We start from the raw sequence: 26,360 nt of genomic DNA, 5'->3' as shown, positions 1-26,360 counted from the left end.
CTGGCCAAAGAAATTTAAATTTCAAGACTAATGAGACATTTTGTGCAGCTCAATTCGATCTAATAAATCGATCTAAAATTTATAGCTTATATCAGTTTCGCCAAAGAACTCCCTGGTTAACCAATGCCTGCACAACAAAGGCAAAAACTAATAAGTAGGTAGTTATAGTTAGGACCCCTTTTCCATAGGAAATCCGCAACATTCTATTTTGAATAACTTTGGCGGCGGTCGATGAATCCTCGCGAATTTCTCAAAATAGGTGGGGCGCTACGCTCCGCTCCTACCCTGAAAGTCTCGGGGGGATTCGTCAAGCGGGGGCTGAGATAAAAGGGGGGTCCCAAAACGCGTTTTTCCCATGCATTTTTCCATAGGACCTTTAGAACGAGCTACAGCCCGAACGGCTGAACAGAATTACTAGAAATTTGGCAGAGAGGTAGTCCCTATGTCAAGGAAGTGCCTTTTGTAGGGTTGGTGTAAATCTGTTCAGTAGATTCTGAGAAAATAGCCTTTAAATCAATATATATATCTGAGCCCGCTTACGGTACGCTTACCGTACGCTTACCGTACGCGTACGGTGGCGTGCGCGAGCGCGATTCTGATTGGCTCTTAGATCTTAGTAAACATTCGAATCGGCCGAAACCAGGAAGCGGCGTCCGCCATTTTGTCTCTCGCACTGAGTGTTATTTATCAAACATGATGCCCAAAAACATGTTACGGGGCTGTTTTGACAACTCCCTCCCACATAGTCATGTTGAGGGAGTCCCCAAACATCCCCCAAGAGCAAAAACGGTTTTATTTTTTTTTCGGCAATATCGCCGAGTACGCTTACCGTACGCTTACCGTAAGCGTACGGTAAAAAATAGAAATAAAAAAAACACTATCCACACTTACCCCACCCCCTGTGCTTTTGGGGGCCGTTGGCCACCAAATGTACAGGGCTTATTACATCACTAAAAAAACTATATTTTGGCAACATGAAATTATAAAATCGAAATAAAAAAAACACTATCCACATTGACCCCACCCCCTGTGCTTTTGGTGGCCGAAGGCCACCAAATGTACAGGGCTTATTAAAGTTGATAAAAACCGTGCACGGAACGCACTGCGTTAAGTGGGCGCGCACGCCTCGAATGGCGTAAAGTAACTTAGCATTTAAAAAACCGTACAAATTCACTGAAAAAACCATAGGTTTCACACACGTTATAGTTAGGAATTAGCATTTAAAAAACCTTGCAAATTCACTGAAAAAACCATAGGTTTCACACATGTTATAGTTAGCGGAAATTTTACTGATAAAAAACCAATGAAATTGCCCCGTTATAGTTAGTGCTGGCAACTATAACTCACGCGACCGCAATCTTCTGCTGATGACATATGTGTCTTTATAAAAAAAAATATTTGTAATATATGTATAGCTAAAAATGTATGGAAGAAGACATGGGCAAATAAGTGTCTAAATACAGTATTAGCATCAGCAGAGGATTGCGGTCGCGTGAGTTATAGTTGCCAGCACTAACTATAACGGGGCAATTTCATTGGTTTTTTATCAGTAAAATTTCCGCTAACTATAACATGTGTGAAACCTATGGTTTTTTCAGTGAATTATATATATATATACTCCACTCGTGCCTCGGTAAACCCACCACCTCCAGACCGAAGGGCGCGTCGGCGTTCCGGACCTCCGAGACTCGGTCCCAATATGCCACGAAATCCCACGAAAGGAGAGTCGACGCCGTGTCGTACAGTTAATCCACTTTATTGTCAGCTGATAATGTCAGACGCGTTTCGCCTGTCCTGCAGGCTTGCTCACTAACATTGCAGTAAAGTTTTTCTTTCAATTTAACTGAAAATTATGCCGTGTCACGTGAAAACTACAAAAACAATGAGGGTGAAGACAGACTCGTAGTTTGAAATGTAACATGGGGCATTTTACCCACAGAACGTCGAACCTTGTACAATTACCTTTCTAAATCAAACAATGCACTTACAAGTGTAGTCAATGCAATTTGTTGCAAATTAAACCATTTGGTAGCCTTCAATTCATACGTTTGCATAATATAGAACTTAATATTCTTTCAGACTAATTCCTCTGACCATGAGCAAGCAACTCGGGTTCTACTGATCATGTTTTTTGTATTTACTTCACAGCCCTAGTGGGCCGAGATGACTATGCTAACAATTTATTCATAGTATAACAAACAAATATACAGAAATAAAATATATTATATAATGTATAGCGGTCAAGTGACCGACACACCGATATTGCAGAATTTTTCAATCCACAATCCTTCATTATCATGCTCGACATATGGTCTTAATGCAAACGAATATGGCTTAAGCCCCAGTGGGCTATTACCCAATTCCCTCATGAATAAAATTAGAATTGTTGACAAGGAACGGTTCATTATACTGCCTCTTTGTTATTAGTTTTACCCTCCTGTTAATGGTATAAGTAAAGTAAAACAGTTAAAAAAGAAAATAACAGGATCGTAAGGATAATTACAGGTATGTGTAAAGATCTTCTTCCATATTCAGCCCCATTGGGGTTTTCGTATTAAATTTGATAATGTAGCTAGATTCTAGCTTGCGCAATATTTTTTGGCGATCACCTCCCCTGATGTTCACTGGTACAGCATCGGTTACAAAGTATGACAACCCTTTTGTATCACTTTTGTGACAACTTGCAAAGTGTCGAGCAACGGGATACGCTTTATCCACATTTTTAATTGCTCGTATATGCTGCAACACTCGTTTGTGGACCTGAAGAATAGTGCTGCCTACGTACTTCAGGCCACAAGGGCACTGAAGCACATAAACAGCAAATTCGGTTTTACAAGAAAATTGACCTTTTATTTTCTGTTCTTTCTTGGAGTAACACGACATATAACCAGCTGTGTTCTTACCGAAGGTACATGCCTTGCATTTAGTGCATTTTAGGAACCCGTTTTTCCTCCCTAGCCATGACTTATTAGTACTTGCCTGAGTTTTAGTAGTTAGCATATTGCTAACTAAAGCCTGTTTGAGAGACCGAGCCCTTCTGAAGGTAATAAGGGGCCTTTTTGGCACAAATTTTTTCAAAATAGGATCATTACGAATGATGTGCCAGTGCTTCTGCAGGATATGTCTCAAATCATTTTGCTGATTATTAAATGTCGTGATCATCCTGCATTGAAAATTTTCATTCTTTTTATTTTTGTTTTTACTAGGGTTGAAGAGTACTTCTTCCCTAGATTTTTGAGTAGCCTTCCTCATCGCTTCTTGAATGCATTCCTGAGAGTATCCTCTTGTAGAGAATCTTCTTTTGAGGCATTCCAATTCTATGTCCAAATCTTGCTTCGTGCTACATTTTCTCATTGCTCTGAGGCATTCCCCATAGGGGATACTCCTGACTAGGTTGGCTGGATGGAAACTGGATGCATGAAGCAACGTGTTACCATCTGTGGGTTTTCGAAACAACTTCGTGTGTAGCTGGCCTTGATGGGTGTAAACTGTTAAATCTAAGAAGTTGACCTCTGATCTGCTAATGGAACTGGTAAACTCCAAATTCAATTGATTAATCTGTATCCTGTTGACAAAATCTTGGGCACTGTTTTCATCGCCTTTCCATATAATAAAAAGGTCATCGATAAACCGACTCCACATAATTACATTTTTCTGTTCTTCTTGATGGAAAAGGGATTGGACTACCTGCTCCTCCCACCAGCCCATATGCAAATTAGCATAGCTGGGGGCGAAGCAGGTACCCATGGCTGTCCCGCAGAGTTGATGGTAAAGCTCACCATTGAAAAGAAAAAAATTATTTTCTAAACACATGGTGACCATAGTTAATAACATCTGTGTGTGGTTCCAAAACTTAACTGGTCTGCCCCCCAGGAAGTGTTTAACAGCATTCAACCCATCCTTGTGCCGTATGCTAGTATACAAGGTTGTAACATCAATAGTCATTAAAAGGAAATCTGATTCCCATGGCACGTCATATATTCTTCGTAAAAAATCACCTGTGTCCTGGATAAAAGAAGGAAGCTTACTAACTAGGGGACAAAGAAATGAATCAACAAACTTTGATGTGTGTTCAAATGCACTATTGATTGCCGAAATAATAGGGCGACCTGGAGGGTTTGTAATGTCCTTGTGGACTTTGGGGATTAGGTAAAATACTGGGGTGGTCGGATTGAGAATTGTTAAATAAGAATATTCATCTTGGCCAATTAGGCCCTGTCTACGCCACTCCAGTAGTTGTAAATTATACATATCAAAGCTTTTTACCATCACCTCTTTCTGTACTTTGGCATAATTATCTTTGTTCCCTAGTTGTTTGTAGGCTTCAATTAGATATTGCTGCCTGCCCCATAGAACTACATTGCCCCCTTTGTCAGCATTTCGTACAATACAGTCATCATTGTTGGATAATTTCTCAATCAGCCTGTAATAATCTCTTGCTTGTTTCGTGCATGGTTTTTTCTTTGCATTTATTGATATACACAATTCTTTAACCTCATTTACCACCAAGTCATTGAAGACATCAACAGAGTCCCTTGCTGTTATTGGTGTAAATTTGGAAGGCATCTTGAATTCCGTCAACTCCCTGCTGTCAATTTGAATAGCTTCAGTGGCAGCCAATTGTGCAATTTTACTAGATGTGTTAGGTAGAGCATGAATAGTTGGAAAATCATCACTCGTATCATTTTCCGATTGCAGTTCCTGTAAGTCAATCATTAAGTTGAAATCACTCACTGCGAAAGTCTCTTCTCCATCCCCCGCAGTACTTATTGTAGACTTGTCTGTAGTTTTAGGAGTAACTGCAAAAAACTTTTTCAGTTTCAGAGATCTTACAAATTTAAACACATCAACTCTCATGGTGGTATAGTCCATGTCGATTGGCGGACAATAAGACGAGCCTAAGCGTAAAATCCTTTCTTCCTCATTAGAGAGACTGATGTTAGTTAAATTCACAATTGTCACGTTTTCCTCTTCATTTACTTGTTGCCTTTGGACTTGGGTTTCTCTCCTGATGCTGCATAACTTGGCGCCTTTGCGCCTCTTCCTCCTCTGCCTCTTGCTGTTTGAGGTCTGGAGTTTAATGGGGGTCTTGGACGTAAGTTGAATCGTCTCTCTTCCCTTAAAAAATCAAATTCATCAATTACTGATGGAATTAATATTGGTCTTGTGCTGGACACCCCTTCCTCAAGATCGGTATCGATTTCAGAACTCTGTATACTGCTCAGGTCTGATTGTTGAGCCTGTGTTTCTTGACTGCTGATATTCATTCTTTGTCTCCTCATGTTTTCAAATTTTTTGGCAAAAGTATAAATCTGTCCCCGGTCATAGTCAATTTTGTCTCGCAGAAATTTTGCGCCTTTCTCTCTTTGATGGTAGTTTCTAGTTTGCTCAGGCGATCTTTCATTTCATTCATGAATTTTATAATTGGTTCTTGTTCAATCTCCTTGCTGAGCATTTCTAAGATTTGTTGAATTTCTTCCATGATACTAGCGCGATCTATTTCCGCATATTTAATTAAGATCAATAGCATTCTGCTAGAAGACTCCTGGTTATTGTCGGCCCATTCCCTAAGCATGTTCGGGATAGGGTCTTCATATGTAGTGGCCACCATTATTAGCGAGAAATTGCCTGATTGCCTATCTACGCACACCGCCGAGTCGGAGGACCCGAGGAGTACGTGGACAGTGCTGAGGTAAGCGCTTGCCTATACGGAACTGGGGAGAAGGGAAAGCCAGTGGAATTGTATGTACCGCAGGTATTGGCCGGTTGCGGTAACTGGCGGTTCTTTCAGAGCGTTAATAAATCTATACGCTTTTATTATTCAGAATTATGTCAGCTGCCGAACTTAAGGATAGAGAGGAAGCAGCGTTGTCAATTTTCAGTGATAATGTTCCCAGTTACAGCAAGAGAACGGAGGCGACAACTGCTAACACTAAAGTGAGCGATGTAACATCCCGCTTGAAAAGATTGGAGAAGTTGAAGCGGGCAGAATTATCTAAATGGTGGGAGGCTAAGTCACTGAACCGGTACCTGGAAGTAAAGAGAATCCCACGGGGTCTGAGAATAATGGTGGCCCCTACATATGAAGACCCTAACCCGAACATGCTTAGGGAATGGGCCGACAATAACCAGGAGTCTTCTAGCAGAATGCTATTGATCTTAATTAAATATGCGGAAATAGATCGCGCTAGTATCATGGAAGAAATTCAACAAATCTTAGACATGCTCAGCAAGGAGATTGAACAAGAACCAATTATAAAATTCATGAATGAAATGAAAGATCGCCTGAGCAAACTAGAGTGTAGTGGCGCTATTTGTAACCAGGGATTGATACATTTTTGAGATCTTGTGGGTGTCAAGATCTCCCATTAACAATTTGCCTTCTAGCGGGCTAAATCCTGACAGCTCACACAGGTAGGGGGAGGTAGTGTGTCACAACTGCAGACATTTGTAAAACTGGCTATGGTGCAACTGGGAGTCTGTTTGCATCTCTTGAAATGATTCAAGCACTGTGCCATGTATAACGTCTCCTAATGTAGAAATACCTATAGTGTCCCACTTTTGAAAGCCCCTCAGCTTGACCACTTGTTGGAGAGAGTGCCCCACCAAAGCGGTCCCCTGCATAAGTCTCCCCCACCAATCCATCTTATGGAGGGACCGTCTACACATGTTTATCACCACCCTGCTTGCTGGGAGAAGAGATCCATCTCTTTTTCCTACTGTAAATCATGTTCAGTAGGGCAGTGTCACCTATCGCTCATCTTTCTGTGGCGTATGCCGGGTCATCCTCGGCTCCATACCATTAATGATCTGCAAGTGGAAGGCTGTGTAGTAGGACTGTACATCAGCAGCAGCGATACCCCACAATAGGTGGAATGAAAGCGGGTCCAGAGAGGTATGCGGGAAGCACCGCCTTTTAGCAATTGACCCAGAAGTGCATTAATCAGTTGAAACCACGATGGAGAAATAGCGTTGGGGCAATTCTGAAGTTGGTAGAGCAAGCAGGGTAGGGAAACCATCTTGAAAATGGCTGATCCACGAAGGAAGGATAATGGCAATAGGGACCAGGCCTTCACCTGTTTCTTGACTCGCAATAGCAATGGAGCCATATTTTGGGTTGGCGTTTTTCTCCAACCCCAAAATGTCTCCACGTGTTATCTTCCTGATCTCCCTTCTGCGTGTATAAACTGGTGAAGTGTGCCACTCATTCTTTAGCTGCAATGTTATTTTCTATGATGCTATATCCATCCCTGCTTCCTGTTGCTACCACGTTCCAGAAGGAACGTTCGTCTTTCATTTTGACAGAATCTAGGAAAGCCTCCCAAAGTCCCTGCTTCCATTCTTCTGCTCTGTTTCAGTTAGAAATTAGCTCCTCAGATTCTAATACGTCCGTTTGTGGATTTCAATTATCTCCCTAAGTGACTCAGGAGTACTCCCTGTGCTAATCAATTGTACCATACTCTCCATACCGACAGCAACCATCCTGTAAATCTCACTGATAGTTTCCTGGGAGTGTATTATTGTTCTCCATTTGACCCTACGGCTGTTGCTAGTAACCCTTAGTCATCTATCGAAGGGCTCCCCTAAGAAGTTATGTTGTGCACTAAATGACAGACTTAGCTTGAGAGTCAGGGCACGGTGGCCGCTGTCCAGTCGTGGTATGACTGCCATATTAAAAAAAAATGTCCAAAGCTTAACGTCCAACATTATGTAATGAATTAAGATGATGTGATTTACCCAGTTAAACGTGTGATTACCTGATCTATCAGAGACTGACCTGCCATTACAAGCATGGAGCCCCTGGTTGAAAGTTAGGGCATTAATTTGGCCTTCTAAAGGGGACCATTTGTTGATTGGGGTATTTCCAACTCTGGTTTAGACCAGGTAGCATCCTCGTCTGTTGTCAGAGTAAGGTCTTCTGTACTCAATGGCTCAAATTGACAATTAAAGTCTACCCCTACTATTTTCTTTATTGAAGCAGGAAGTGAAGTTAAATGCTCATTCAGTTGGTCTCCAACAATTGAGTCTGTCCTATTCCTGATCGGTCTACAGTATATAGTGTATATGTAATTTGTCACATCCAGGTGTGTGGCCAAGCTAAAGCATGTGATGTCTAGAGAATTCACAGTAACCTCCTTCACCAGGACTGTGATGGTGGTTTTCACCCATATTGTAAGACCCCCTGAAGGCCCCTGTGGATGTAGCTGCCTTGAAAAAAATCACATAACTTGTGCCGTAGAGGGGCTGCAGAGACCAAAGCCAGATGTGTCAAAGGTATTTAAACCATTCTGTGTCTATGAGAAAATGCTTTAGTGCATATGGCTTCATGTCTCTTGAAAGAGACAGACGCCATATTGATCAATAAAATCACACCATTGTAGAATAACTAATTTAAATGCCAGACCAGCTACACTCCAGGATAAAAATCTTGTTGGAATAGGGACCTCATTGGGGAGCCCTGTCTATAACAACATACGATGGAATTGAGGGAGCAATCGGGGTGGGGGGCACAGCATGATCTAATATTCCTGTTGAGGACCGGGAGGTAACTTGGGTAGTTTGAATACTATTGTTACTAAGGGTCATCCATGTAAATGATAAACCATCAAACCCTTTACATTCAGTATGGCATACAGGAGCTAGGTGAGATTCAATCATTATTGTGCAGCCCAGATAATGGTGTAAATCTATTGCTAGTTAGTACGGTGTAACTTCCTGCAGCATTAAGTTGTTGTCTCACAGACCTTGCTCTACTCGGCTGACTGGGTGGGATCGGTCTATGAAAGAATCCAAGCTGAACTGCGCTGATTACAGCATCTGTCTCGCTCAGCCTACAACCAGTTTTAATCAACCGATATGTATGCCAAATCTGGATACCTGCAATTTATAATAACACAATCCCCTTCAATAGTTTTGAGGGTATGCACAATCCAACTAATTCTCCTTTCTAGTAGGATGTCGCCATACTCAGGGATAGAAAATGTAGTGCTACAGGATAGCCAGTGGCACACTCTGTTGTTCAATTCCCAGTGTCTCTCCTCTCTGTCGCGGGAAAGTGTAGGTACTCCAACCAGGACTGCCACCTAAGGGTAGCAATCTGGGGCTAAAACGAGTTTGGGCGGGGGCCGACGAAGATGGGAATGTGTCGACCGGTCCTGTGACAGCCACCTGCCTCCTTTATTAGCCTATACTTGATCCAAATTTTCCCTACTTACGGGGGTCCTGCAGAGTACAGATTGGCCAAATCTGTCCGACGTGGATGGGTTTACATGCGGACCTGATGGTAGTGCTGGGTTCTTAGGCAGATGAGATAACTAATCCGCTGGATTGATAGCGTTGTTTGCACTGCTCCCCACATTGGCCAGCTCTTGATCAAATAACTGCTTAAAAGCTGGGAGTGTCCGCATGTGCTTTATTTTGGATGACAAGTCCCTTACTGTCGCTTCCAAGGCATGCACTCTATCCAGTGGGGGAGCAATGACGGTTATCACCATAGTACATACTTGATCCCGGACACTGTCTGTTAGAAAAACCCCACTCCCACACCGGAAGGGTGGTGGTAATGGGATTTTCCCGGACATACACTGTGGTAGCTTGGCTCGAGTGGTCAGGGATCAGGCACCGTGCTAAGCATACGTCATACCCACACAATAACCATGCGTGCATCCGTTCCAAAAACGACACTACACCTTAAAAATTATACTGAAAATATATCTCTTTATCTTCTTTTCTCTTAGTTGCTGATTAAATAAATAATAATACAATCACAGTACACAAGGCTTTTCCTGTGGAAGGGTAAGTCAAATAAATAATACTTCAACGATTCAATAAATAAGGTAGATCATAAATAATCAAGGCATAAATATAAGTGCATTACATAAAAGGCAATTAAATATTATGAGGCAATAAATACTGCGAGACAATAAATACTGTGCGACAATAAATACTGTGAAACAATAAATACTGTGAGGCAATAAATACTGTGAGGCAATAAATAGGATGAATACAATAAATACAGTGCTCCCAATAAATAATAAAAGCCAACAGTGACACTTGTAAATCAGTTCACATTCCTGAGGTACTATGGGATGATTTGACCCAATCCCAGCTTGTAGAGATTTGGTTGGCCTGAGGGGTATACTCCCTGGCTTGGACAAGGCTGAGGCCTAAACTGAGGTAGGTCAAGGGGGAATCTAGAGATCTGGCTCACCCACACTACACAACCCCTCTGTATTAGTCTCAGCTCACCCCTGGCACAATCAAGCTGGTTCCAGCACCTCTCTAGCCTCTAGGATGGTCTCTTAGGGCTTCACAGGGCCTTAGGCGCCCTCTATTCCACTTACTGCCCTTTTTATGAAGCTCCGACGCCGCAGGAGTCGTGTCGACGCCGTGAGGCGGCTCCGGTTCGATGTCGGCGGCCTCGGCACAATGACAGTTCTTGACGACGCCGGTAGGCGGTTCCGGTTCGATGTCGGCGGCCTCGGCTCGATGTCGACCTCCGGTTCGATGACGTCGGGCAGTCTTGGCTCAATGTCGACTTCGGGCGGCTCCGGTTCGATGACGTCGGGCGGCCTTGGCTCGATGTCGACTTCCGGCGGCTCCGGAGTGCGATCTCCACTCCCGACCTCCGGTGCTCCTTTCCTCAGGTTCCGGCGACCCCGGAGTGCGACCTCCACTCCCGACCTCCGGCACGATTCTCTTCAGATTCCGGCGACTCCGGAGTGCGATCTCCACTCCCGACCTCCGGCACGCTTCACCTCGGTCTCCGGCGACTCCGGAGGGCGGACTTCACTCCCCCGTCGACGCCGCACACTCGGGTGACTTCCTCCTCGACCTCTGGTACTCTCCACGACCTCCGTTGGCGCCCTCTCTCGACCTCTGGCGGCTCCGGGTACGACGTCTGCTTTCCAGTCAGCGCCGCTTCTCCACCTCGGGCTCCAGGTCTCCAGGCTTCTCGACGTCGGACTTCAAGAAGTTACCAGTAACCAGGTCAGGAACTTGCTGTTCTTTACTTTTAAGGCCTGTTCCTGCTGTCCAGGTCCTTAAGATGGTTTTTCTTGCTTTCTCCCACACAGGGCTCCAGGCTGGGCTCAGTCAGTAGGGACTAGTATCAAGGGTGGGTTTATGGTCCCCACTCCAGGCACAAGTTTCCACCCCTGCTGCCTCACTCCTTCCTCCTTCAGGTTTCTGCTGCTCTCCCTTCACCAGTCAGGTGCCAACTGCCAGCTCCAACTGTCAACTCTGGCTTAGCTTCCCAACATTCTAAACCGCCTCCAACTGTCACAGGGTTCCAGAATGTTGCAGAAGGTTCTAGTAGGTTCCAGTGATGTCACAGGTGACAATGGGTGGCCACCATTTTGTGTTTCAGGCCCTCAGACAGAAGTTCCAGGGGTAGATAAAATGGCTCCCTGAATCTGCATCAATACTAAAAAGTCTGGTGGTTCCCAAAAAGGAAAAATACTAACAGGGTTTGAGGCAAAAGTGGGACAAAATAAATAATGATGAGGAGGGACCACCCAAAGGGCTGACAGGTCTAACACTGTCCCATTCCGGTATCGTCTCCCCTTTTTCCCCACTGTCAGTGGGAGCGAGCATTGACTCCACCTCTATAGGGCTTAGGCCTGTTGTTTTGTTGGCATGGGTGGAGAGACAAGCAGTAGTCCTCTGCCTTTTATGTTGCACAGTTATTGGGCCTTGTCTAGCTTTCCTCTTTCTCCGGAACACCGTCAATGATTATGGCCCCTTCCAGCATCACTGATTTGTCTGGATTATTTATCTTGGGCCCCTCCATGAGCAGCGCCTCTTCCTTGGTCAATGAGAGGGGATGGTCTACAACTTCAGACATGTGCAGAGATGGCGATGGACAGCCTGCGCAATCCCTCAGTGGCGACACCATCTGTGTATGTTCCCCTCCCTGAGAGGAAAGGCTGAGTGCCTCCCCTAGACAAGGGATAATCATCTCTCTGCCATGTCTATCTCCTTAGCGACAATGCTCACCACTGGCGCAAGAAAAGAATCCAACGGGGTTCCACTTCTTGGTCCACTGGTGTCTTTTTTCTTGCCCCTCTCTTGGGAGACCGGGAGCCAGATCTGTGGGAGGTGAGCAATCTTGGGGTTGCCAATGGTTTGTCAATGTCGCTTTTAGTATCAATGCCAGTGGCAGCAACAGCCAAGCCACAGCCAAGCCAACAGCCAAGCCAAGTTGATGTCCAGGATATTTTTTCCCAGAGGGGCCAAGGGGGGCCAACAGCCCACAACTCTCTTCAGGGTTTAGCTGAAACCATCAGCTAGCTGTATTGCAACCCGCCGCAGCCTGCTGCCCAGTGGTAGACCAAGGAGATGCCGAAGTGGTGCCCTGTCCCAGCCCGGCTAGAGAAAATCTGTCAAACGGTCAGTAGCTTTCCCATAGATCAATAATTTTCCAATAACTTTTCCAGGAGATGGCCAAATGAAAGTTCAGCAGTGGAGATGCTTGAGCAACAGCAGCAAGCAACAAGCAGCAAATGGCAACAGCAGCTCAGCAACACAAATGTAACATGTGTGGCATCAGGCAGCAGGTAGCAAGAGCCGGGCTACCCAACTCAGTTGCAGCTCAGTCACAACTACTCAACTTAGTCTGTCAGCTTTGCCAATTACCACCGCCCCCTGGTCCCAGTGCTGGTCCTGCCACCGCCTCCACCCACACAGAAAACGACAGCCGGATGCTAGTTTGATGTCATGGTGATAGGACAGTGTAACAGCTGTCTCTGCAGCTCAGCAGCACAGGCCCAGCTTGGATGTGTCATCCACGGGTGTGCAAAGATGTGCAAGGAGCCATGTCTCTGCACAGCACAGCTCCGGCAACCACACTGACAACTCGTCCACTCCACTCTACTCTGACACCCTGCAACACACCGCCACCCGGCCACCTCTGCGAGTGCGCCGGGATCAGTGGCAGCAAACGAGAAACCTACAGGAACTGGACCGAGTCAAAGCGGGGTGAGTGGCAATAGCGTGTCAATTACGTAGGCCTGCAGAGGGAATTGTGTCAACCGGGCCGGACCTCCTTAAACACACCTGCTAGCCTCCGGTATTCAAAGCGCCTCCCGGCCATCAGTTGTGGGTTGCAGCTCACTCTCCTTCCTTGCTTGGGCGTGCTCGACTAAGTGGGTGGGCACCAGCACGGCGCTGTGCCGATGGGGGGAGAAATCTTTAGGCCTTACTTAACAAGATGATTTACAAATCATAATTTCAGGTTACTTACAGTTAAAAAATGTCTGTTTTGACTTACCACATACAGCTCATCTGCTTTCTTATTTCCATCCAATTCGAAACGATACTGAGGGTCATGTTCCATCATCAGGTCCTGAAAAATGACAATAATTTTAAAGCACTTAAAAGAAGCAAAAAATACCATATTTTTCCATCAACATCGGACAGGGGCATGACAGCCAATATTAACACATGAGGGAAGAGGATGAGGTCAAGCCACTGAACATCCTCCCTAATCAAACACTAAATAACAAATGAGTCTGGTAGCTTAAGAGGAGAAAAGGCCAACTGTTTAACTATTTGGGTATATAAGTCAGAGTCCAGATGACGTCACAGAACCACTGTCAGAAGGTGAGGGAAGACCATTCTTATGGAAGGGAAGGCCACCACATACATATTTGTGTCATGCTTCATCATCAGCAACCTCTCCCCACCCTGGTAGGATAGTGCCACCAGGGCAGAATCAACCTCCTGCCAGACCGGAACAGGAGGGATTTCTTATATAAAAGCTACTGGACACAGTTTTGTGTAGTTTAAATCACTGCCTTGGTATGAAATACCATACTATGATCATGTTTAATGGGTTGCAGTCCTTATGGTAAATAAACACATTTTTATAGTGAGACAATGGTTGCTCATTTTCATTTAAGGGGCAAATTAAAAGCGATATAAAGTATACCAGGACAGTAATAAAGCCTACATTTCCTTGATGCTACCTACCTGGCAGCTATGTGTAGGACTTAAAGAATACACACAACCCTAGATTTAGAGATTCCCACAACACAAATGTCATGTTTCTTAGTATCATGATACCAGGACAGGCAGCACCACTGGAGCTGGATGACATCAGGGTCTATCTTTGGTGAAAGAGTTTACAGTAAGTTTTCCTCACATGGACTCAAATCAGCCATTTTGTATACTGTTTTCATGAATGCCTTCCTACAGAAGCTAACTGTGACATAAGATTCAAGCATCATCTCACTGATGAGGCACAGCAAGGCTTAATGGTTTGGAATGCTTATGTTCTCATATAGAGGGGATGTGACTTGGCAATTGCAGGTTAGACTGTTTCTACTGGGGCAAGGCAAAAACTGTTTTTCATTAGGCTGCTCCCTGCTTGGAGTGCAGCAAAAAGACGATGGGATGAAATGTGGCCCAGAGTAATCACCAGTGACCGAGACTAATTCAAGCATTCCACCCAGCACTTTTTAGTTCCTTTCCTTCAAAAGCTGCAGTAAAATCAATTTCACTAGTGACAGAAAGTTCCTTCCGTCAGCATTTAAACTAATCTTACAATAATAGAACACACCAGTTGACACATACATTTAATTGTAATGATTTTAAAATCCTCCTAAAGCCAATGCATCTCAATAGTAAACTATGATGATGATAACATGTCTCTGGTACTACAAAAGAAGGTGTTTTAACAAAACATACTCTGAAAGGTACACATTCACATGCAATGGTGGAAATACACCTCTCTTCCAAATCAGGGTTCAATTTTTCATACTACCCTACCAGACAAATCTATCTGTAGAGTCATTTAGTTCTTGGTCACAATGTATCGGATGGCCTATTCTAGAGCTGCAGCTATCAGTGGCCTTTTGCATCAGCAATTCATTCATTTGGTGATGATGTTGTGAAATGCTTGAGTCATCTCTGCAGGATTTCATGTAACAATAACAGTAAATAAATGGTGATTCATAAGATTATTACCACTGCAAAGCACATTAGACTGCCTTCCTCCACCCTAAAACTGCTGAGAGAAAAGAATGTTATAATACATAATCTGAAGCACTACATGTTCTGCACGGTGACCAGTAAGATATGTGGATCTGGGGAGATAATGCAGACTAAATTGAGGAATATTTGTCATCCCTGGGGCTCACAGAGGTGGATCTATTTGACTCCTAAAAGAAAAGCAAAGGCCCTTCTAACTTTCATGTGATGCATAAGTTGCAGGATACTCTCAGGATGAGTTTGTGCCAGGATTCACGTAAATGTGCCTGATTTACTTTTACACCTCCTAATGCTTCTTTTTGAACAGTCAAGTAAAAAGCATTAAAGAAAGCAGGTCCAAAGTCACTTGCATATGCTTAAGACAGAGATATTCGATTCAGAAAGTAGGAATAAACGTCTCTACGCACTCCATCAAGATACCACTCTGACAATATCCCTGGCTAACTATGGGGGCAGAGGCAGGTTCACTCACCCTCAAATGGACAGGCTGAATCTATGGGCCTGTAGTCATACTGTAAAGATTTAGCTGGAAACCGCAAGTGACTGCCAGGAAATTAACTCTGAAATCAAAGGCCTTCAATTACTCTCTTATGGACTTTAACAGATTGCACCAATGCCCAACCGTGTGAAACCTCTACACAGAAAATGTATTTAAGAGAAGCTTATCCTACCCTTCATTGTGTGGGCCTGTAGTCATACTGTAAAGATTTAGCTGAAAACCGCAAGTGACTGCCATGAAATTAACTCTGAAATCAAAGGCCTTCAATTACTCTCTTATGGACTTTTACAGATTGCACCAATGCCCAACCATTTGAAACCTCTACACAGAAAATGTATTTCAGAGAAGTTTATCCTACCCTTCATTGAGTGTTTAAAACATGGGGCCCCTTATCTCTTAGGGGTCGATTCCGATCTTGTAAGGAAAGCATCTCGACCGAATGGGATCCAGAATGCTTTCTGTACGACTTTGAGTGCTGGAGTCTGACTGAGCGAGTACAATGCTTCCGTATGCTGACGGACTCGGTTCACTCAGACTCCCAGTGATTTCTATGGGAGCCTGTATACTGAATGCGTACACAGGCTTCTGTAGCAAAAAGGTGTGGGTGGGGAAAAGCGTACAGCCTGTGGCAGGCACCTCATGGTGCCCGCCACAATATGCATGCTTGGATCGGGGAGACCCATGGGCCCCCCCCTGTGACCGATTCGTAAGGGCCCTGGGTAAAGGGGGCCTGCTATGGCCCCCTGAAGTCCGATTCCGACAGCCGTTTCATCTCACTGAAACAGAGTCGATACGGCTGTACGAATCGTGCATCGTACTTGTTCGTTCGGAATCCGGCTCCATTGCGTGGCACGATTCAGTTACGCATGAGTCGTTCGGACAGGATCGGGTTCGGAAACGATTTGGTCGATGTGGACGAGATCTTTGCATCGTACCTGGTTGTTCGGAACTGTGTACTATTCGGTCAGAAACAAGGGCTATGAATCGGATCCGGGAAAGCCTAATCCGATTCGGTGGCCTTCTGAACGACATCGGAATCAGGCCATTAGTGTCTAAAGAGCCTGTATATTTACTCAATGCAATACCATACATTAAGTTGCTCATCTTTTAATGTGCCATGTTAATGCTCATGCCTTGAGGACAATAACCTTCTGAGGAACCTTGCATAAATCAAAATTAAACAGCACCCATTTTTTCAAGACTAAAAAAACAAGACTCACTCAAATTATGGCCTTTACATAGATATGAAACATTATGGTGTATGCCAGTTAGCAATCTTTCCTCCCTACTCCACCTATCACCTTTCTTGCCCCTGGGTAATGAGATTCAGGGCTGGGAGAAAAGCCAGTGAAATCACTGGTATGCTTCATTGAGACCAGAAGGAACAGTACTATGCTCAGTACCTGCTGAAGGACTACCTAACCACTTCTGTTACCCAGTGGCGTAGATTTATAGATGATATTTTTTTCATCTGGTCAGGAACAGAATCAGGACTACTAGAATTCATATCCTGGTTAAATGCAAGTGACATAAATCTTAAATTTACCTGTAACTACTCATCAAGGAAAGTGGAATTCCTAGATATATGGATTGTTGGTGAGGAAGGTCAACTTACGGTTAATCTGTATAGGAAACCCACAGCGAAGAACACCATTTTAGAACATAGTAGTTACCACCCTTCATGTCAAAAAGACTCTATCCCTTTTGGGGAATTTCTGAGAATCAGAAGGAATTGTACTAACATCAAAGATTACATGACACATGCAGTACAATTACAGGAACGTCTCCTTCTCCGCGGTTACCCTAAAAGACTTGTAAAACAATCACTAAAGAGGGCAAAATATTATAACAGAGATACCCTACTCAACAATGAACCTAGATCTAACAAAGACCAGTTAGTCTGCGTCATAGACCATTCCAATCTAAATTATAAAATCAAACAAATTTTAGATAAAAATTGGAAGATTCTTAATGTGAATGACGAAGAAACACCCACTCAGAAACCACTGGTAGCCTTTAGAAGAAACCGTAATCTTAGAGACAAACTTGTACACAGCAGAGACAAACCACAGACACCTTTGATACAAACTAATATAGATGGACTGCCTCCTCCTATAGGTAATTATAGCTGTGGCAATTGCCATGCATGTGCATCAGCTATCATTACAAAGATATGGGCATACAGAGGAAGAACAGGAAAACTAAAAATAATGACAAATTGCAGAAGTACTAATGTTGTGTACATGATACTATGCCCTTGTGATCTTGGCTATATAGGTGAAACATCCAGAGAATTCCGCACCCGGTTCTCTGAACACAAATCTGCCATTAGAACAGGCAAAAGACAAGCACCTTTGGTGAAACATTATGAAGAATGTCAACATACAGAAACAGATCTCCGTGGGTTAATCCTGGAGCGGATCAAACCCATACCAGGGAAGGACACAACTAAAATACGTAAACAGCGGGAAACCTTTTGGATTTTTTTCTTGGACACAGTGCACAAAGGTCTAAATGAAGAAATTACATGGTTAGTCACATAATAACTCTGAACTACCATTATTTTGGATCAATTTTGCCTCTTTATGGTTTTACAGACCATATGTTGTATTCCAGCGGAGAATTTTCCCTTACAATTGGAGAATCCCCACAACTACATGAGTCACACACATCTTCCCTGTTTTGTCCCTATTTGTCCCCCCTTTTTTTAAAGGTAGGGTTTTTTTAAAAATATTTAGTAAGAACAGTTTCCATCATAAAAGAATGTCTTATGTTCTTACTTGAATTTTGCTCATCCGATTCACAGTCATGAAACTATCAGTGGATTGGACTCCTTTAAACATCTATTACCTGCAGAATCTCAACGATGCATGCATTTTTCACCTTGCTATTATGGCGCCTTCGTTGCCTCATATCATCTTAAATATAGTAGATTTGAATACATACGTGTGCATAAATATATTACATTTAACAATCCCTATAGCACTATAGCAGACCGACACAAATATTACTAAACCTAAACGATGTTTGTTTTTGTTTGATGGCCGCAAGTAGTGCTCGCTACATGTACCATTGAAGGATTAATCACTCTAACATGGTGCTTACATACCTTACAGAAATACAAGCAAACTTGAATGGAGGAGATTGGCACGTTGGTATCTTTCGGCCGTAACTAGTGCTTGTAACATGTTCTATCATTTGTTTTACTTTTCCAACATGGCGCTCGCATGTTTCAAAGTAGAACAACACTTATTTTGGGGTAGTGACATTTATATCAACCTACACATATTTACATACTAGATGAATAGGTTTCACCACACCTCTTACTACGATCCTTTGAAATAACGATATCATATATTTTGTAGCCTTTTAGTCTATAAATTCTTCTTTGCTCGTTCAAAGATTGAGCCTATTGCCTCGTTCTTCCTTCCCCTAACCAACATGGCGCGTTGCGTTACCTGGAAACATATCTAACACACTATAGGTACACAATAACAAATTACCACTTGGGTATGACACTGCCGTTGCCCGGTACATATATTGTATAGCTACTGGCATCTTAGAAATGTAGCCAATTTTACTGCAGGACAGTCTCTCTGCCTTTAGATGCACTTTGTAAAATGTCGCCCGCATTCACCATAGCATAGAGATAGCTATCTCTTGGCTTTGAAGCATCGCGATATCTTGCAACCACCGACACGATATTTAAACGCGCCTCACATCGCCTGACACTAGCTACGAGCCGGACGACTAAGGGAGATGATCGCGCTGCTTTTTGAAAATTCAAGGTAACCACCCCCTGTTCGTTTGCTACTCTTTGGATGCAGCGGCTCCATTTCTTTATGACCCTTATTGGGCGCTGCAGAGCTATAATTCTTTGAAAGTATTATATCCCCAAACAACCTTTGTATATTTAACTATGGGCTAATTGTGCTCTGCCTCTTATACTATCAAGCACGAGTGGATTACTAATGACATGTTATTTTCTGGCCCTATGCACCACCAAATTTAGACTGCTGCCAGCTAAGGGTGATAAATACTTACTGACTGTAGATGTATTCTTGGTGGCACACACATTTTTTCAGACCATAACAACAGCAGGTGGATTTTCTGGCAGAGGTTGTGTGTTCCTTTGATTAAAACCATAAGGTGACTGTTAGACCTGTCAGCCCTTTGGGTGGTCCCTCCTCATCATTATTTATTTTGTCCCACTTTTGCCTCAAACCCTGTTAGAATTTTTCCTTTTTGGGAACCACCAGACTTTTTAGTGTTGATGCAGGGTCAGTGAGCCATTTTCCCTACCCCTGGAACTTCTGTCTGAGGGCCTGAGACACAAAATGGTGGCCACCCATTGTCACCTGTGACATCACTGGAACCTACTAGTCCCTTCCAGAACATTCTAGAACCCTGTGACAGAGGGAGGCAGGTTTAGAATGTTGGGAAACCATCTCAGGTTGACAGTTGGCAGTTGGCACCTGACTAGTGAAGGGAGAGGACAGAGATTCAGAAGGAGGAAGGAGTGAGGCAGCAGGGGTGGAAACCAGTGCTTGGAGTGGGGTCCAGAAACCCACCCTTGATGCTAGTCCCTACTGACCAAGCCCAGCCTAGAGCCCTGTGTGGGATAAAGACCAGAAAATCATCTTAAGGACCTGAACAGCCGGAACAGGCCTTAAAGGAGAAGAACAGCAAGTTCCTTACCTGTTTGGTGGAATCCTCCTGGAGACCCGACGTCGAGAAGCCTGGAGACCTGGAGCCCGAGGTGGAGAAGCGGCGCTGACAGAAGGCAGACGTCGTACCCGGAGCCGCTAGAGGTCGAGTGAGGGCGCCGACGGAGGTCGTGGAGAGACACCGGAGGTCGAGTAGAAGTCACCTAAGGTCGAGGTGAGGCGTCGACGGGGGAGTGAAGTCCGCCCTCCGGAGTCGCCGGAAACCAAGGTGAAGCGCGCAGGAGGTCGAGAGTGGAGATCGCACTCCGGAGTCGCCTGAGGTCGAGGTGAAGCGCGCAGGAGGTTGGTAGTGGAGATCGTACTCCGGAGTCGCCTGAGGTCGAGGTGAAGCGCGCAGGAGGTCGGGAGTGGAGATCGCACTCCGGAGTCGCCGGAACCCGAAGTGGAGCCGACGGAGGTCGGGAGTGGAGGTCGCACTCCGGAGTCGCCCGGAAGCGGGGAGACCGTGACCCTGTGACGCCGGAACCCGACATCGAGCCGAGGCCGCCCAGCGTCATCGATTCGGAGCCGCCTCACGGCATCGACCCGGCGTCAGGTAAAGCGGATCGACCCGACATCGAACCGAGGCCGCCCAGCGACATCGAACCGGAACCGGCCGACGGCATCGACACGGCGTCAAGTGGAACCGATCGACTCGTCATCGAACCGGAGCCGCCCATCGACGTCGACCCGGCGCCGAGTGGAGCCGAACACCGAGAAAAGGGCAGTAAGTGGTAGAAAGGGCATCTGAGGCCCTGTGGAGCCCTAAAAGACCATTCTAGGGGCTAGAGGGGTGTTAGGACCAACCTGAGGGTGCTAGGGGGGGGGTGAACTGAGACTGGTGCAGGGACCTGTGTGAGGGACTGTGTAGTTGGTGAGCCAGAACCTTAGGGTACCCTCATTTTACCTCAGCTTAGGCCCCAGCCTTGACCACACTAGGTGGGACATCCCCAGGCCACCCCAGTGACCCCAAGCTGTACTTGGGCATGGTAAAATCAATCTACCTCATAAATGTGATCTGATTTGCAATTGTTTGACTGCTTATATTATTCATTGAAGGAGTGTTATTTATTGTCTGACTGTATTTATTCCTGCCTGGTATTTATTGTCTGACAGTATTTATTTGCCCTATGTATTTATCGCACCTCTATTTATTCCTTGTGTATTTATGACCTAATCCTATTTATTGCACCTGTAAAGTGTTATTATTTAATTGACCTGCTATTTCTGAAGAAAATCCTTTTGTATTGTATTTGTGACATAACCCTGCAACTAAGAGAAAATTAAGATAAACACAAAGAGATTCTTTCATAAATTTTTACGGTGTAGAGTCGTTTTTGGAACGGATGAACGCATGGTTATTGTGAGGGTGTGACGTACGCTTAACACGGTGCCTGACCCCCGACCGCTCGAGCCAAGCTACCCCTTATGCGTGGAAAGGCCGGGTGACTGCTAACCCGGTTGCCCGGTTTTCTAACAGTGACTTTGTTTATTAAAATACAAACCATATCGTGTGAACTCCTTTATTGTACCCCCAGAGTCACCCAAAATTTAAAGACTTCCGACAAAACTGCGAAATACGCCATTACCATCCCAAGTCTCCTGGAGAATAGGACTACAAAATACCTTCCGTTCTCTAGACTCCTTATGAAGGTAGGATCTATTGAGCACACTTGTGCAATTAAGCAAACAATACATGTTCCCCTTTTTTTTTTTTTTTATGAATAAATACATAGTGTATTTCTTCGATCTCAGGTACACTTTCATTTCTGGGTACCCCACCTTGGAGACACCACAACAGGCTAGTCAACGCCTTTTGACCCTGACTACCCTTACACATTTTTCTAGGTAAGAAACTAGGATCAATTCTCAGAAATGACCTATTGGTCACTACCAGTTCCAGACACTCTTTACACTTGTCTAAAAACTGTTCAATTGATTATGCCATCTTTTTTCTGATTATTAACAGATATTTCTAACAGAAAATTCAACTTCACTCTAATACTATCTTTGAGGAAACTGATAGCAGCCTTACGGTTTGAAAACACGATCTGGTGCATTTGTAGCAGGTACTTTTTAGTTATACCTGTTTTCTCTTTGAGCCCAGAATATTCTGACCTTCCTTAGCTGGCCTATGTATATACATAATAACACTGCTATACAATAAGGATTGATATGAATAGCTTTATCTCCTCTATTTCAAATTAGGGTGTGAATTTAAACCTTTGGTCTCCTTCTTTTAGGAAGATATTCCCTTGTCTAAATTTCTTCTTTTCTTCTCTTTTTTTTCTTGTTTCTTTCTTCTTTTCCCTTTTCTTCTGAGACGTGCATGTTTCAGCCATATTTAAAGTAATACTTAATATAAGCTTGAGTAAGAAGACGTAACACACATCAGTGATACCCATACCTTATATACAATGCATTTATTATTTCAGAATACAGTCCCCTCGTTTGTGCACAGGAAATTTAGTTCTTCATTGGTCCTGATGAAGGTGATGTTAATTTATATTTCACCGAAACGTACGTAGACCAACTTCTCCGCAACTGGACAACAATCTGTATTTGGACCCACTCAGATCATACAATAAGAAGAAACTAAGTCTGTTGTTTCAATTCCTCCAGTAAAACTCTGTGAGAATTTAGAATAATCCATAATAACTGACTTTTCCAGTTGTGTATTTTTATTGATTTTTTTCTCTATATTGATTTGTTTGTGGTATGACTGTTAGTATGCAAGATTAGTATGCAAGGTGTGAATGTAGAGATTTAACTTGCCTACCGAGGGGCATAATTATTTGTCTTAGCACTGTGATCTGCATTAATGTATATTAATGTATATCAATGTGTTACTGATATGTTTTACACTTTTGTTTAAATTGTACATATTTGTTTCAATCACATTGTGGAATCATTCACAAGAAATAACAGATAAAAGTAATATTTATAATCACTTTTGATACAAAAAATTCTTTGTCTATTAAATAAATAAAAATAAAGATGACAAAAAGAAATAACTGTGTGTAGACATTGTATTCATGGGTTACAACTGATGTTAGCTTGTCCATTATGATTTTTTGAGAGTGCTTACCATAGAATTAAAAGAAATATAGGTCGGTAAAGAGGTAGTAATCCTTTATATTTGCTCATCTTTTAATGTGCCATGTCAATGCTCATGCCTCGAGGACAATAACCTTCTGAGGAACCTTGCATAAATCAAAATTAAACAGCACCCATTTTTTCAAGACTAAAAAAACAAGACTCACTCAAATTATGGCCTTTACATAGATATGAAACATTATGGTGTATGCCAGTTAGCAATCTTTCCTCCCTACTCCACCTATCACCTTTCTTGCCCCTGGGTAATGAGATTCAGGGCTGGGAGAAAAGCCAGTGAAATCACTGGTATGCTTCATTGAGACCAGAAGGAACAGTACTATGCTCAGTACCTGCTGAAGGACTACCTAACCACTTCTGTAAAAAAAAAAAAAATGGGAACAAAAACAATAACAATAAAATATTTGTTTTCTGAGGTTCTGAGCTTCCTTAAGTAGTGTTCTAGAAGGTGATTAGTGCTGATTGGTTGAGGCAAAAATGTAGTCTTTTTCTTTATAAGGATAGGTTAATAAACTAAGAGGCCTAGGCCTTCTTTAGTCTACACCTATTAGTGTATTATGACTATTTAAGTCTACTACTACTACTTCTACTACTACTATTTTAAGTACTGGGGACTCCCATCTTGACAACGGGGAATGATTCAGGCATGTGAATCTTTGAAAGTTCCAATATTGGAGTAATTAGGAATTTGGATGACAAGGGATTTGAGACAGCGTTGAAAACTATAGAAGCATTTAGGAAAAGAAGAACATCAAACACATCAAGGTAAAGTAAAAGAAACACACTTCTAAGAAACTGGCACACCAAATGAATGAAGACCATCAAAATGAGCTAAGTCATATCTTCAAACTTTGTAAAGTATAACATTTCCCTCAGATCCATACACAACGTACACCACACAGACATAGACTGTACAAGAACTGTCACAATCATGAACAGGTGATGCAAAAGCACAACACTCAGGGTTAAAATAGAATGTATGACAATCATATGCTTCTAGTAGTACAGGATAGAAGATGCTACTAAAATTTAGAGGAACAGCATCTAGAATGTACAGTCCTGTTCACAGATATTTTATACAACTTACCTCCAAAGGACGCAGCACGGTTTCCTTGTAGAGTTTAACTTTTGAGTCTATATTTTCAGGAAAATCTTCAGGTCGTCTCACTAAATTTTCCAAAATTTCTTTTGAAATAGCTGTAGCCTCTCCCTGAATTGAAAGAAAGAAAGCCAACACTGTAAGTGATGGGAAGTGATATAGAACATGAGTCTCAAATACTACTGAAAAGGATCCCTAACTTCACAAATATGAAACAGCTGTTTTTTTTTTCTAAAAGCAGTAGAACCATTTCACAGTTGGAAAAAAGTAATGCAACTTCATAAAAAGATTTATTGAAAAAGATTTGGATAAGGAAAAGGTATTTTGATAGCATTGACTATAAATGGAGTGGGTGGTTTGCATAATTATAAAACACATCTTTGTCAAAATACTGGAATTTTGTAATTTCTGAGTTTCATACGTGGAGTGCCACTTGTTGACCCCTGACACCTTTAAAAAGATGGGTTTTGATTTTAAAATTTTGAATTATAGTGAGGTTTAGCAACTACACTTTTCAAAATCAATCTTTAATGTTGTAAACCTTCCTAAAGCAGCACCAGACAATGAATTAAATACCAGCTTCAAAAGATAATTGCCACTTTATGGAATCTAGCAGAATGAGTTAGCTTCATCGACTTTAATAGGGGAATAGGGTGATATTGTGAAACCAGTTTTTGCCACATGTGTATCTACTTCCTTCAGAATTCACAAGGAGTCCATATATGAGAGCCACTAGGTGAAACGCCTCAGTCTTAAGAGGGTTGGATATGTATCAGGAGAGCTACTTTTATTTTTTTTTAAATTGCTACTCAAGTCAAAATCTTAGTTCTGCAACTGTACAGTAGACAAAAATCATCAAACTAGAAACACCTTAATTGAGGAGGCTGCTTTTCCGTGCAGTGAAGGTGCATTTAATAGAAACATGTTGTTACTAGATTGAGGTATTGCCTTCTTTAATAAAATAGTATTTATATTAAATTTGGCCAACACTGTCCAACTTAAGTAAAATAATACAAATGACAGCTAATATAATACAATAACCGAAGCAAGAAAACTGCTCAATGTTTGCGTTTAAGGAAAAAAATAATTTTGATTTATTTTTAATTAATAACAAACTGCTTTTAAATAAATAATATTATTTAATGAATAATTTAATGGAAACTGACTATTATGGTCATGTCAAATGATATGAATGGAAAGAAAAAAGCTTGAAAATTGTATTTAACTTTGTAACAGCCAATCACATTTTTTTTTAAGTCAAAAACTTTCAGAAAGTCCTTGTTGCACAAATAGCACTCCAAATAAAAATACATTTCAGGATATGGCAGAGCCAGACTTTGACCTCAGACACCTGACGATCTATGCTGATATTAAAAGGGGTGTGACTAATAACCTCAAAGGCTTCATCCAAATGTTGAACTGTGGACCCTTGCAGTAAACAACTCAGAGTCCTAGATTGCTCACACATTACCAATTTTCAATTACTGAAATATTTAAGCCCCACCTTTTGCAATATTGTCAGTTTGGGTGACCTGAAAGCATTAACCTAGGGATTATTCAATCAAAGGCAAGGAACTTTGGTTCTACTTTTAACGGCCTATGACAGAGGGTGAAAAGGCAGAACTTCCAGAGCTTTGGGTAAGTGAAGATTCAAACAAGCATGGTAGGAATTCAAATTAATCTTTGTGTGTAAAATTATAACCTCAGCAACGAAGAATCAAAGGAAAGCCTAAACTTTATGCCGGGTTCATGGAGCAGAACATTACAAACAACAAAGATTTGGGAGCATTTAGCTCCTATTTAGTCTGTGATTACTTCATGAAGAAAATATCCATTCTTAATTTTTGTTTTTCACGATTGCAGACATCCACTTTTTTCTTGAAGAAGTAAAATTAACTGTCTAACAAAGAAGCCGTTGAACATGCGCAATGCTTCGAGGAGGAGGAGATAC

At 42.7% G+C, this 26,360-nt stretch overlaps 1 protein-coding gene and 1 long non-coding RNA gene across 7 annotated transcripts in view; one reads left to right on the top strand and one right to left on the bottom strand.

Moving 5' to 3' along the window:
• Positions 1-26,360, bottom strand: part of AK9 (adenylate kinase 9) — a 1,219,082-nt gene that overhangs the window by 1,013,756 nt on the left and 178,966 nt on the right. For all 6 annotated transcript variants that reach the window (XM_085611347.1, XM_085611348.1, XM_085611351.1 and 3 more), the window contains exons 8-9: positions 24,398-24,520; positions 13,271-13,345 (exon numbers count right to left, since the gene is read on the bottom strand). In XM_085611347.1, the coding sequence (XP_085467473.1) occupies positions 13,271-13,345; positions 24,398-24,520 (198 nt within the window). The remainder of the gene's footprint in view (positions 1-13,270; positions 13,346-24,397; positions 24,521-26,360) is intronic.
• LOC146817875 (uncharacterized) lies at positions 21,733-22,766 on the top strand. Its single transcript, XR_014963027.1, has 4 exons — positions 21,733-21,849; positions 21,952-22,044; positions 22,166-22,265; positions 22,632-22,766. It is a non-coding gene; the product is annotated as an uncharacterized LOC146817875 (long non-coding RNA).

Source organism: Triturus cristatus, chromosome 6 (assembly GCF_964204655.1).
Source record: "Triturus cristatus chromosome 6, aTriCri1.1, whole genome shotgun sequence".
Classification (NCBI taxonomy): Eukaryota; Metazoa; Chordata; class Amphibia; order Caudata; family Salamandridae; genus Triturus; species Triturus cristatus.
Note: the sequence above shows the minus strand (reverse complement) of the source record. Positions and strands in the feature narration are given on the sequence as shown.